Here is a 12,463-nt window from a genome sequence, read left to right on the forward strand (position 1 = left end):
GAGGCCAAAACCAAGGCAGGAAATAGATCAAAAAATGGTGTTATTGCAACAAACTATATATGTACATACATATGGATATAAAAAATGTATTAAACTAATTTTTAAACAAAAAAAAATCGGTTTCAGTGCTCATATAAAAATTTAGTAGTACCATTAGTTTCTTCATGATTCAATGATCGGATCTAAACCAAATTAGTATGGGACCACCTTTGAGGTTCCACCTTTCTGATAAAAAAAAATTATCGAAAACAGTTCACGTGGTCCAAAGTTATACGGTTACATACATACAAATATATACAATATATTTATATATATTATACATATATATTTTAACGAATTTTTGGCCCGTTATGATAGCACGCGGGACGTTAGAACCCTCCTCCTAAAACCATCGTGTGGGGTCTGCGAAACTAAAAAGTTGCCGTACTCCTACTTCGGCTATGTTGGGTAAACCTTCGAAGAATTCTGAAATCAAGCACTTTCGCCAAGTTCGGGATATTCGCATAGCAGGCTTGGGTGCCAAAGATCGTGGTGCGTGTTGAAGTCACCTACTACCATTCGGTTTTCACCTTTGAGTAGCACACCTATGTCAGGGTGATATCCTGCCGGGCAGCAGGTGAGACTGGGTATATACACGTTAAAGATTTCGAGCTCGACATCGCACAGAGTTGAGTTGCTGTGCAACTTCGTTTCTTGGACCGTAGCTATCAATAAATGATGCCGACCCATAAAGCTCTGGGTCCGTTGCAGTTAAGTTGTAAGAGTTTCGTATGCCTTGGGAGGCTGTTCGCGATACGGGGGGTGAGCGACGTGTGGGGTCTACCTTGGGGCTGTTGCGCCTGACACAATTACTGTTGCTGCCTTGAGGGTGCGATGTTGTTTGCGTCGGCAGTGCTCTGCAGCAGGGGGGCGCTGTAGTTCGTTGTCCACTCGCGTGTGGTGCGTTGGCCAGAGCATAAACGGAATCGGCGCCAGACCACGCTGATGCTTTGCTGGGGTCAGGTGGTTCGCGAAATACGGGAGCAGCAAGGCCTCTAGTGTCTTCACTACTGGGGAAAGGAGTGTTATCGGTCGATAAAAATCTCCTTTGTTGGCAGGTTTCCCCGGTTTAAGCAGACCAGATGTCTGGGATGATGAGAGTGGCCATTGCCATATTGAGGACCTCTGTTAGGTACGCTACTCACGCAGGACCCAAATTTTTCAGCATCAGCATGCATATTCCGTTGGGACACAGGGCTTTGGAGGCTTTCGCCTTCCCGATGGCGACCTGAACTTCACCGCAAGTGAAAGCAAGGGGGCACAAGTTGTTGGAAGTTTGTGCAGCCTTCTGGTCACTCGACGCTTGGCTTTGTTCACCGGAGGATGCAGTATGAACTGCCGGTTAAAATAGCTCGCGCATCGCTCCGGGTCCGACGAAGCATGGTCGCCGAAAGAAATTTCGATCCTGTCGTCGTGCTTCGTCGGATTGGACAGTGACCTCATGGTTCCCACTTCTTCCGCTTATGTACGTTCACTAGTTGCCGAATCTCCGCGTTGAAATCCCTGATACGGGGATTTCCGGGATCGGCCTGACGAAGGCTGTCACGCTCATCGGCTAGAACAGCCGCTTCAGCAGGGAAATTTGGACGTCGGTCCGTAATGCATCCTGCCGGTACGAAGCGAGCTGCAGCAGCTCATCTAAGTGGACGTCGGTTGGTGTGGGAGCGCAGCGAAGGTGGTCTCAGTAAATTCCGCGAAACCTTTCCAATCAGCTTTAGAAAAGTTGATATAGGGTCCGGTGTTCCGCGGAAGCAAAGTCGGTTCATTTATCAATCGAGATGACTATGGGCAGATGATCTGATGCCAAAGTCGGCATAGGTCGCCATGATACGCTATTTATCAGACCAGCCGTGGCTATTGTTATGTCTGGCGAGCTGCAGCAGCTGCCCATAATCCTGGTGGGTGCGTCGTCGTTCATTGTGCAGAATGTCGAATCGTTGGTCTGCTCAGCCAAGTCTGTTCCCCTACGATCGTTAGAGAGGCGTGAGTGCCAAAGATTCGTGGTGCGCATTAAAGTCACCTACTACCATACGGTTTTCACCTCTGAGGAGCGCACCTATATCAGGGTGATATCCTGCCGCGCAACAAGAAACAGGGGGAATGTACACATTAACTATTTCGAGCTCAACATCGCTGACAGGATAGTAATGACCTGACATTCTAGGGTGGTATCCCTGCGATCGATGTCTGCTTCAATAAGACGATACTGCACGGTGTGGTGCGTAATGAACGCTAAGCCACCACCATTATCCCCCTCGCGATCTCGACGGTGCACGTTGTACCCGGCACAATTCAACAATGTTGAATTGCTGTGCAACTTCGTCTCTTGGACCGCAGCTATCAATATACCATGCCTTCCCATGAAGACGGTTATCTCCTCGATCTTGCTCTGAAGTCCGTTACAGTTAAATTGAAGGAGCTTCATGTGGTTTGGGAGACGAGTAGTTATGCGGGGTGTGAGGGATGTGTGTGGCTTTGCCCCCATTGTGTGCGCTGCTATAGAGGTTGCCGCCCTGTGGTGGTGGGTGGCGTCGCAGATGGGGTTTGCGATCGAGCAGCGCAACACGGGCCCTCGAAACTCCTCGTCCAATCTCGCGTGGTGCGCAGACCTGAACATGCCCTAAAGAGGCACCAGCCAAGGCAGGTGTTGCACTTGACTGATGTCACATTACGCAATATCCTGGTCTGACATACCTTGCAGATTGTAGGAGGAACCAAGAGTTGTTGGCGGCGGCGTGTGGGTGGTGTGGTCTATTGTGTTGTTATGTTGTGGTGTCTGTGTTGAGCTGCTCAGGTGGACTCGGGTTAGCCGTGGAGGCTGCTCTGTTTGAGCAGCAGGGGGGCCACAAACGATGTGATCCACTGCTGATGTATCCGTAATCCTGAATAGACTCTGAGGTGACTCCACCCTTCGCAATCATTGCACTTGACTGAGGTGGAGTTGTGGTGTAGTCGTCCCTGGCATACACAGCAGATGTAGGCCTCTGGCTCTGTGTTTGACTCGATGCCAGCCCTGAGCAGAAGAATACGTAGCAAATGTTGCCCTATGGACGAACAACTTCTGAGATACTTCGCCGACCTTAACGGGGTTAGATCGCCGAAACAACAGACCCTGGTCGGGTAAAACCCGAGTCATTCCGGTACGTAGAACCGGCTGTCTTGGGAATGCCTCGTCGAGCCTCCCGAGGACCGCTGGGGGTGCACCTGGACCACTTTGGAAATCACTGCTCTATAGTGCACTAACGGGGAATTTTACAAGTCCGAATTGGTTAGAGTTACATACCGTGCCACCATAATTACATACTCATAAGAATGACCATTCACAATTTATACTCCGCACTTCAAAGCAATTTGTTAGTTGATTGCATTCCCGTGCTTCCTGTTATAATTAGAATATGCATAGGTATGCGCATATGTATGTATGTGTAAACAACAGTCTGCATAATAACTAAATTATGTAATTGCTTTCAAAATTGTAGTTTCACATTATCACAATTTCTACAGGAAGCGTAAAAAATAAAATTTTAACAAAAACCGACCTAGAAATATCCATATGGACAGCTTAGAGTGAAAAGTTGCTAAGACCAATTTTAAAAAATTCACAGGAGAGGAAAATAACTTCCGTATGGCCATTTTCTTCAAGTGTTTCGCAAAACTTTGAACAAGACAGCAGGCAAAATTCCATATGATTCAGAAAGATTCGATCTTCCTTCAAATATTTCGTACTATTTTCGCCATATCGGATTTTCGGTCCCTCTTTTGGACTTTCATTAAATATAAACGAGAATAAATAAAACAAGTACCTTTATCCTTTTCGAAGCAATGAATTTTTAATTTCTCTAGCCTCCAGCTTCAACCCAGCAAAAAACACGATTACCACAGAAATGAAAGTGGAAACGAGCTAGGCGATGGGAATCGCTTACCCTTTCGCTTCAAGAAGGCCTTATTTTAACATGGGCATGTCATTGGAGGTAAGCCCTTACCCGCAGCATTACCCTCCAACGAAGGGAGAACGCATGGATAAACAGAATCCAGAGAAGCGAACAAAGAATACCTTACAGAGAAACTAATGTAGAATGCCTAGATAAGTACATACTTATTTATATTAAATTGAAATCAGAAAATGTCTTAAAAAATTAAAATTAATTAAAATTTTTATAAATCAGCTTTTATACATACATATGTATTTATTTAGGTATTTAGATTTTCTTAAAAATCGGTATGTACATACATGCATATTTAACTAAGCTTGAAATTGTACTTCCTCACTCTTGTACTTCACTTCATTGACTGACTTCAACTTTGCTGCAAATTGAACAAAGCAAAACATGATTTTTATGCGAGACAAATTTCCACAGAAAGTAACGGTAGAAAAAGAATTTTTGGGTATTCATTCTATTTTTCAGCTGACTACGATGCAGCATTCTACTTTGCATTCTCCGAAATGAAGCAAAGAAGCGAAATAAAAAAAATATTGTAGGACATTCTACTTTGCATTCCCTGAAATGAAGCAAAGAAGCGAGACAAATAAAATATTGTAGGACATTCTACTTTGCATTCCCTGAAATGAAGCAAAGAAGCGAGACAAATAAAATATTGTAGGACATTCTACTTTGCATTTCCGGAAATGAAGCAAAGAAACGAATTAAAAAAGAAATATTGTTGGACATTCTACTTTGCATTATCGGCAATGCCTAAAAGAAGCGGAAAAATTCGAGGGCATTATAACGCTATGCCTTCTAGAACACGTTACCACTAAAAGCGATTACCGATTTTTTGCTGGGAAAATATGAGTTTTCATAAAAAATGAATTTAGCAACTTTTCAATCTAAGCTAGCGATATACATACAAAAAAAGCCTTGGAAGTAAAATTGGCTAAATAATGCCGTTAATTCGATAATGAATCAAATTATTTAATTTGCTAAAACTTTTCACTTTTTTCAAGAAATGTTTGCTATAGAAAAACTACACGGTTGACTTCACATTAAGCGTTCGCAAGCCATGCATACGGACCTACATAAGCAGGACTATATAAAGTGCGTTGGATTGCCGAATTGGCAAGTACTTTGTTTCAGCTACAGAGCAATAAAGTTTGGCAAATTCGTAAAAATGCGCATATTAACGTTCACCTCTTTGATATTCTTTGCATTGGCATTGATTTTGGTAAGTTGAATGGGTATTTATGCATATTACAAAAAAAAAATGTTAATGTGTACTACGACAACTGCCATATTTATTGAAAGTTCCTATCGCCAAATTGCTATCGTTGAAACCTCAAAATCAAAATAAAACATATCATTGCAGCGCTTGGTAAAGACACAGGTTAACAATACTGACAGTGGACAAGGACAATCAGGTCCAGGTGGACAAGGGCCACCGGGTGTCGGTGGACAAGGACAATCAGGTTCAAGTGGACAAGGGCAATCAGGTTCAAGTGGACAAGGACAATCAGGTTCAAGTGGTCAAGGACAATCAGGTTCAAGTGGTCAAGGGCCAACGGCTTTCGGAGGACAAGGGCAATCAACTTCTGCTGGAAATTCTGGAATGTGCGGCGAGATGGGTGGAAGAGGGCCAAGCATAGATAGTATGGGATACGGAATGATGGGTGGGGGAATGGGTCCTGGCATGGAAAGTATGGGATCCGGAATGATGGGTGGAATGGGTGCTGGCATGGGTGGAATGGGTGGTGGAATAGGACCTGGCATGGGTGGAATGGGTCCAGGCATGGGTGGAATGGGTCCAGGCATGGGTGGAATGGGTCCAAGCATGGGAGGATTGGGTCCTGGAATGGGTGGAATGGGTCCAGGCATGGGTGGAATGGGACCAGGCATGGGTGGAATGGGTCCTGGCATGGGTGGAATGGGTCCAGGCATGGGTGGAATGGGTCAAGGCATGGGTGGATTGGGTCCTGGTATGGGTGGTATAGGACTTGGAATGGGTACAGGAAACGGGATAGGAACTAGCATGGGACCTAGTACGGGTACTGGAGGTGGGATAGGATCTAGCATGGAACCTGGTATGGGTGGGATGGGACCTAGCATGAGCAACAGCACCACAAGCTAGAAAAGTAAACCAAGGAATAAAGGCTTGTAATTAACATTTCCGAGATAAAAAAATTAAACAAGAGAAGCATTATCCGAATTTCTTTGCAATAAATCATATTTGTTACTATTGAAATTTACAAGCGATTTGTTTTTGGTTTTTAAAAAATTTGAAGTTTTCTGAAAAATAACCCCGTTCTTGTTATTTAAACAGCATACAAATTACCCAAAATTGTTGGGGGTAAGCTGATACGTTAGTCATTGGTTCGTTCCGGTGGCGAAGACCCGACTGTCGTGGGAACGTTACGCAAATTTGCGATATTATTTTGAAAATCGATATCACTGCAATGCTTCCATTGAAACAACTAAATTAAAGATTATTTCCTTGATCGAATTTTGGTCTGCCAAATCGACAGATGACTAGTAAACCGCAACCAGATTCAGAAATATGCGTTTAGACAACTTGAAGAGCTGTGGATTGAATGTTGCTGTCCGGTTTTCAGAACTACAATAACTCGTGCTGCTTGTGCTGAGGGTGTTTAAGATTACTAAGAGCACTTCAACTGGCACATTTCATAGTTTCCAACAGATCCAGGATAAAGAACAGAACATTGATTTTACAGAGGACCAGCGTAAAATTGCTACGCTCAACATTCTCAAGTGTACTAGAAACGATCGAAGATAGCAGGCAATCATCAGAAGTGGCCAGCTCTGCCTTTAAACAATTGCCGAGAAATTAAAAAAAAAAAAAAACGCTAACGTATCAATCCAAAGCTTTTGGCTTTAGTCTATTGAAATAGTAATAATTTCACGTGTTGGTGGTACTAAAGGTAAAGAAATTATTGTATACTCAGAGCGTACTACTGAAGAAAGATAGGAAGTTTATAAATTACCAAATTTGAAGCTCATACTTATGTATGTATGTAAAACATAAATAGTATGTGTTCGATGTGTGCAAAATACAAAAACTGTGTTTTTATCCTATAAAACGCCGAATCTTTTCTATCGTTAATAGGTGACGCTGTGCCGATACAGTTATAGCGAGTCTAGTTTTCCATTGTATTTCAAATTTTATTTTATATAATTTCACTCTGAGGTAATAACCCGTATATTTAATCTTGGATGTTCTGCATGTAGGCCCAAATGTTTCTTCCCTTCACTAATTGCTACTATTAAACGAAATCTATTTTCTATATAATTTCAGGCCTTTGGTAATGCTCAAACTAGCGGTAATGACCAATCCAGTTCAAATGGACAAGCATCATCGAACTCGGGCATGGCTGGTACGGGGCCTGGTAGGGCACCACCTTCGGGCGGCCAAGGAGGACAAAACCAAGGCAAAAAATAAAGCAATACACCAATACTTATGTAACGGGTCAATATATAAAAGAGCATTAAAAATGTAGTTTGTTTTGTTTGACGTATTTGTTGTTGTTATTGCAACAATTCAGGGTATATAATATTATTAGAAGGTTCAAAGAAGATTATTGGAGTCCAAAGAGAGCAACCATAGCTTCACACTCAAACATACATACTTTGAGTGAGAAAGAATTAGGTACTGTAACTGCCCAATGCGCCAACGCTCTGGCAGCAAATTTGTTTATCTGTTTAGAGCAGTAATTTAAAAGCCATTAAAAATTTTTCAAAACCCAATCTAAATTTTACATAGAGGCACCCTGAAATTGTGCATATGGAAACAGCATACGAAATAATGCATATGGAAAAAACCGGGGTAATGCATAGATGCACAGTTTCGACTCAAAACCGATATAATGCATATGACAAAAACCGAAATAATGCATACATGAAAACGAACTTCTTTCTGCATAGGTGGCCTTCGGCTGCGCTTAGAGATTATAACCCTAAGTAAGTAGAATCCTTCTTTTTGTGTTACAGGAAAAGAGGGTCGGAAGTATTTTTGTGCAGAACTTATTTCGGAGTAGGGAGCCTTCGGCCGCGCTTAAGGATTATAACGCTTGCGAAGTAGAATTCTCCTTTCTATGTTGCCTGAAAAGGGGGGGCGGAAGTATTTTTGCGCAAAACTTCTTTTTGCGTAAACGGTCTTCGGCCGCTCTTAAGGATACGGTTGAAAACCGAAAAGATGCACATAACAAAAACAGAAATAATACATAATAATGCAAAATAACGTCTAAATGCACAGTTTGCATATGCGCAAATACGGTGCCCCTCACATAGACTACCAGTACATTGAGTTCACTCACCTTTGTGCGCAGCACATCATAGCAGGGTTCCGATAAAACTTGCGCAATCAAATTCAACATAATATTCGAACGATCTGTTTGTGGCCCATATTGAAAATACAATTGAGAGCAAGAACTTTTGTGATAGTTATTCTGGTTTTCGAACAAATAACTGTCGCCTATGTAGGAAAATAAAACACATTTCCAACATACAAAACGGTATAAACAAATCATTAGCTATGCAACTTACCGCTACACAATTTGTACTCTCGCTTCTTGAGCATTTGACGTGCTAAAAGTGGTAAAACTGTTGAATTTGTTGCCTCCAAACGCTTATTAACACGCTCAGCAACATCTAATGCTTGCGCCTTGGTTACATTGCCATAAATGAAACACTCAGTGTGCAAGCGTTGGAAAAAGTTGCGCGCAAAGTCTACTACACGCTCATAGGTGACCACTGCATGTAAAATAAAAATATACGAAATAATTAGAATAGCAAATAAACCCTTCAACATAATAACCTACACGACATCGCATCCAGCAACTCGCTATTGGCCCACGCATTCTCTGTGAGTATTAAAGCCAAGTAATAAATTGAATGCTGGTAAGGTTGTTCGGCCTTGAAATTCTTTAGCGAACGCATAAATTCCTCGCGTAGTATTTCGAAACGCTTGCGCTCGATCTTGAAATCGAATAAATGATCCAATACTTTTTCTAATAGCACTAACTGCTTGTCGTTATAGCCTCGTATAGAAAACTGTCATACAAAATAAGAAATTAGTAGCTTGACATTAGTCATTGCAAATCTTAAGTGTATTTGTATACACACCTCAATGCCAGATGATTTTGTGTTTACTTGCAGTTTCAACCCCGCCAACGCTGCATCATACAAGTACTCATTCAATTGATCTTTGAGTAGTGAAACCATTAGCTGATTCAGATTGCAATTGAGGGGATCGAGATAGGCGATTGGATTGGACATATCAAATGTCATGCATGCCTTTGGCTTCTGGAAGTGGTCATCCTGCTTATGCCAAACGCGTAAAATTGGTGTATCTTTTATAATGCTAGGATGCTTTGACAGATCTGCATCCTCTGGTGCTAAATCAAAATTAACTGGTATAAAAGCATTTGGTAGAGGGAGTGCAACGTTTTTGTTGAGGCCACAGCTTTCCCAGCGCTGAAGTAGAAACATAGAAATTTAGCAAATTTATTTTATTTTTTTCATTTTTCGTTTACATACCCTCAGTGTGTCGGCTTCAATTTTGCTTGTACCATATTTAGTTTTGTAATATGGTTCGCTTTCAATACATAGCGGCTCATAGCTCTGACCAATAAGCACAATGCGACATTTCTCTGGCACCAGCTCTTCTAGAAGCTTGGTAATCAGATCTGGACGCCATTCATTGCTTAGGTAGGGTGCGGTTAGCACTTCTTCGAGTGGATAAATCTATATGTTATTATTTTTAATACGTTTGTTTATAGTAATTATTAGTAAAAGTAAATTTCTTATAATGTGAAACATTTACACACCTGCATTGCTGAAACCGCATGCGTGACCATATTTTCTGGCTGCTCTTTGTCCTTGAAGCGGAAGCGTATTTCATTTATGTTTACATATTCATCGAAAATCCACTTCTTCGGACCCTCTTTGCGCAGCATGGTTAGATACTGAAACAAAATAAATTTATTTAAGAACAAATCATGAGTACTATAATGCTTAACGCACTTGAAAAATAATATTCACTATATCGTCAACGTGCTCCATGCCCTCCTGCGTTAAGTCGACCACGATTTCGAAGAAGCCAAAACCGTTCAGTGTATTCTGATGGCCGGCCATGAGGCTGTGAGTTTAAAAAATTATGAGAATAAATAGTTTTCAATTTCATTTCAAGCATTACACTTACTCATTACACCAACCAAGATTGCGTAACTCAGATAGAATGCTGCCTTTACCTTCATGACCGAGTAAATGCGAAAGATAGCTGTCAGGCTAAAATTTTATGAAAAGTTTAAAATTTATTGAAATCAAACTTGTCTGTAGTTCGTACTAACCGCTGATTTATAGAACTCTGTTAGGTCGGCTGTCGTGAAACTGATTGTTAACGAACGCAAATCTTTTATTGGCACAATGTAAGTTTTCTGCGCATATTTATCCTCAGCGAATGGTTCGGGCGGAAAAGTTGGTATTTCTACATTTTTATTCTCAATAGTCGAGAACTTTTCAATGACCATGTCTTCGAGATCGTTTAGTGACTCTGTAGAGAAATTCAAAAGCTTGGTTATAGTAATCTAAGATATAGTTTAATATATTTACATACCTTTGCCTAGCACTGCCAAGCTCATGATATTGGAAGAATACCATTTTTTGTGAAATTTCAATAGCTCTTCGCGCACATCGATATTCTTCGATTTGGGTATGTCATGAAGTGTAACCTTATTGCCTGTAAAATTTGATCAATGTTTCATATCACTTTTTTAAAATAAAGCTTGAAAGTTGCATACTATTAAACAATAATACACTAACTTACCACTTCCAAATTTGCAATAGGGATGATCGGGCTTCGCCAAATGCTTATGCACTTGCTTTACGCGCCATATATCGCTAGGCAGATTCTTTTCGTGTTCCGAATTAACCTTGAAAATGAAAAAAGCAAACCTTTAAGCATCAACTTCATCTCTTCCTAGAAGAGCAAACACTTTACCGCATTTATTTCGCGTTCCGTGGCGCTGGCCGTAAACAAAGGCGCTATAAAGAATTGCGCAAAACGATCTAATGCGCCATCCAACTTATCGGGCGCGACATGAAAATGATACTTGGTCATTAGCGGATATGTAGCCGCATTGCTGCCGCCGCCACTCTGCGATAGATAAGTGGTATAGCCATTCTCATGTGGATACTTTTCGGTGCCCAAGAAGAGCATGTGTTCGAGAAAATGCGCCAAGCCAGGTAATTCATCGGGATCGGACATATGCCTGCATAAATAGTTTTTGTAGATTTCTAAACTAAATATAGAAAAGTAAAATTATAGCAAATTCCTTACCCAACTTGAACTGCCAATGCTGCTGCGGAAACATCCGTTTTTGGATCACTGATTAGTAATACTTTCAAACCATTTTCCAATTGCAGACCGCGATAGTCGCGTGTGTCTTGCTCGGATTTGGCAATGTCATTTAAGCTATGTAAGGAATGTAAAAAAGAAATGTTAGTTACTTGTGGCTGGTATGCAACTTGACTAAAACAAGTTTTCATCTGTACATTGTTTTTGTGCAAATATCTGGCATTCATTAACAACTTGCTTACTCACCGCAATATAGCCTCTAGCTCTTGTGGCTTTTTCAACGGCAACTTATTAACACCACCCGATTCGCCAGCAGCTGCAGTGGATGAAGCGCTCATTTTACGCTGAAATATAAAATTGGTTTTTCCGCGCGCCAACAATAAACTGGATTTTTCTCCAAAGCTACAAATGTTGTGAAATTGAGTATGAATTGAAAAAAAGTAGAAAATTCTTTTCCAAAATAATAGGTAATGTCATGGCATGGTCATGGCCACGGTAATAACGATTCGCATGTCACCTAATTGCCATTCTAATTACATACCTTGTGTTGTTTGCGTTTAATATGGATCGTGTGTGCAGTTGTTGTCTACAACATAATACCAGTGCTTGTCTAATAAACATTAATCTATTTATTTTGTTGTTGTCACTTCACACCCCAAATTCTGCGCTTTGCTTTCTAAACAATTAGTTTTAGTTATAGTTGCGTTCGTTTTTGTTATAAATTATTATTTTTTTCTAATAATCTGCTGCCACAACGTAAGCATTTACAGCCAAGCGCTTTTAATTTTGTGGATTTTTTGCTTATTTAATCACTTCCCTCACCAAAACGTGCAACATTAAAAAAAACGTAAATTAATGGAAGTGAAATAAAAAATGACAGTGCAATCAGTCGGTTCTTTTGAAAGATGTCACTTTTGACAAAACCCAGATATCAGCTGATGGAATCGGTACGAATGAAAGAGGAACATGTGTGAAAATAGAACGCAGAAGAACGGAAATGAATTATTTACAGAGGCAAATAGACTTGGGAAATATATCATTTTTTACGATAGTATTAAAAATGCTTATTTTTAGGTATGTAAGTCCAAGGCACATTAAACAAGTAGTAGAAGCCGGGTTT

The 12,463-nt window shown here is 40.9% G+C and overlaps 1 protein-coding gene across 1 annotated transcript; it reads right to left on the bottom strand.

Moving 5' to 3' along the window:
* Window positions 1-8,302: 8,302 nt before the first annotated feature.
* On the bottom strand, window positions 8,303-12,211 carry LOC118739486 (insulin-degrading enzyme-like; the record flags this gene model as incomplete). Its single annotated transcript, XM_036470841.1, is given in 15 exon segments — window positions 8,303-8,460; window positions 8,532-8,738; window positions 8,807-9,038; window positions 9,111-9,461; window positions 9,525-9,731; window positions 9,815-9,952; window positions 10,011-10,125; window positions 10,189-10,274; window positions 10,337-10,539; window positions 10,603-10,725; window positions 10,813-10,918; window positions 10,987-11,257; window positions 11,326-11,460; window positions 11,590-11,745; window positions 11,885-12,211. Coding segments are annotated over 15 exon segments (2,568 nt in total), but the record flags the coding sequence as incomplete, so codon positions are not given.
* Between the last annotated feature and the right edge of the window lie 252 nt (window positions 12,212-12,463).

The sequence above is a fragment of the Rhagoletis pomonella genome, unplaced genomic scaffold (genome assembly GCF_013731165.1).
Source record: "Rhagoletis pomonella isolate Grant_MI unplaced genomic scaffold, Rhpom_1.0 Rhpom_scaffold_00005, whole genome shotgun sequence".
NCBI classification, from domain to species: Eukaryota; Metazoa; Arthropoda; class Insecta; order Diptera; family Tephritidae; genus Rhagoletis; species Rhagoletis pomonella.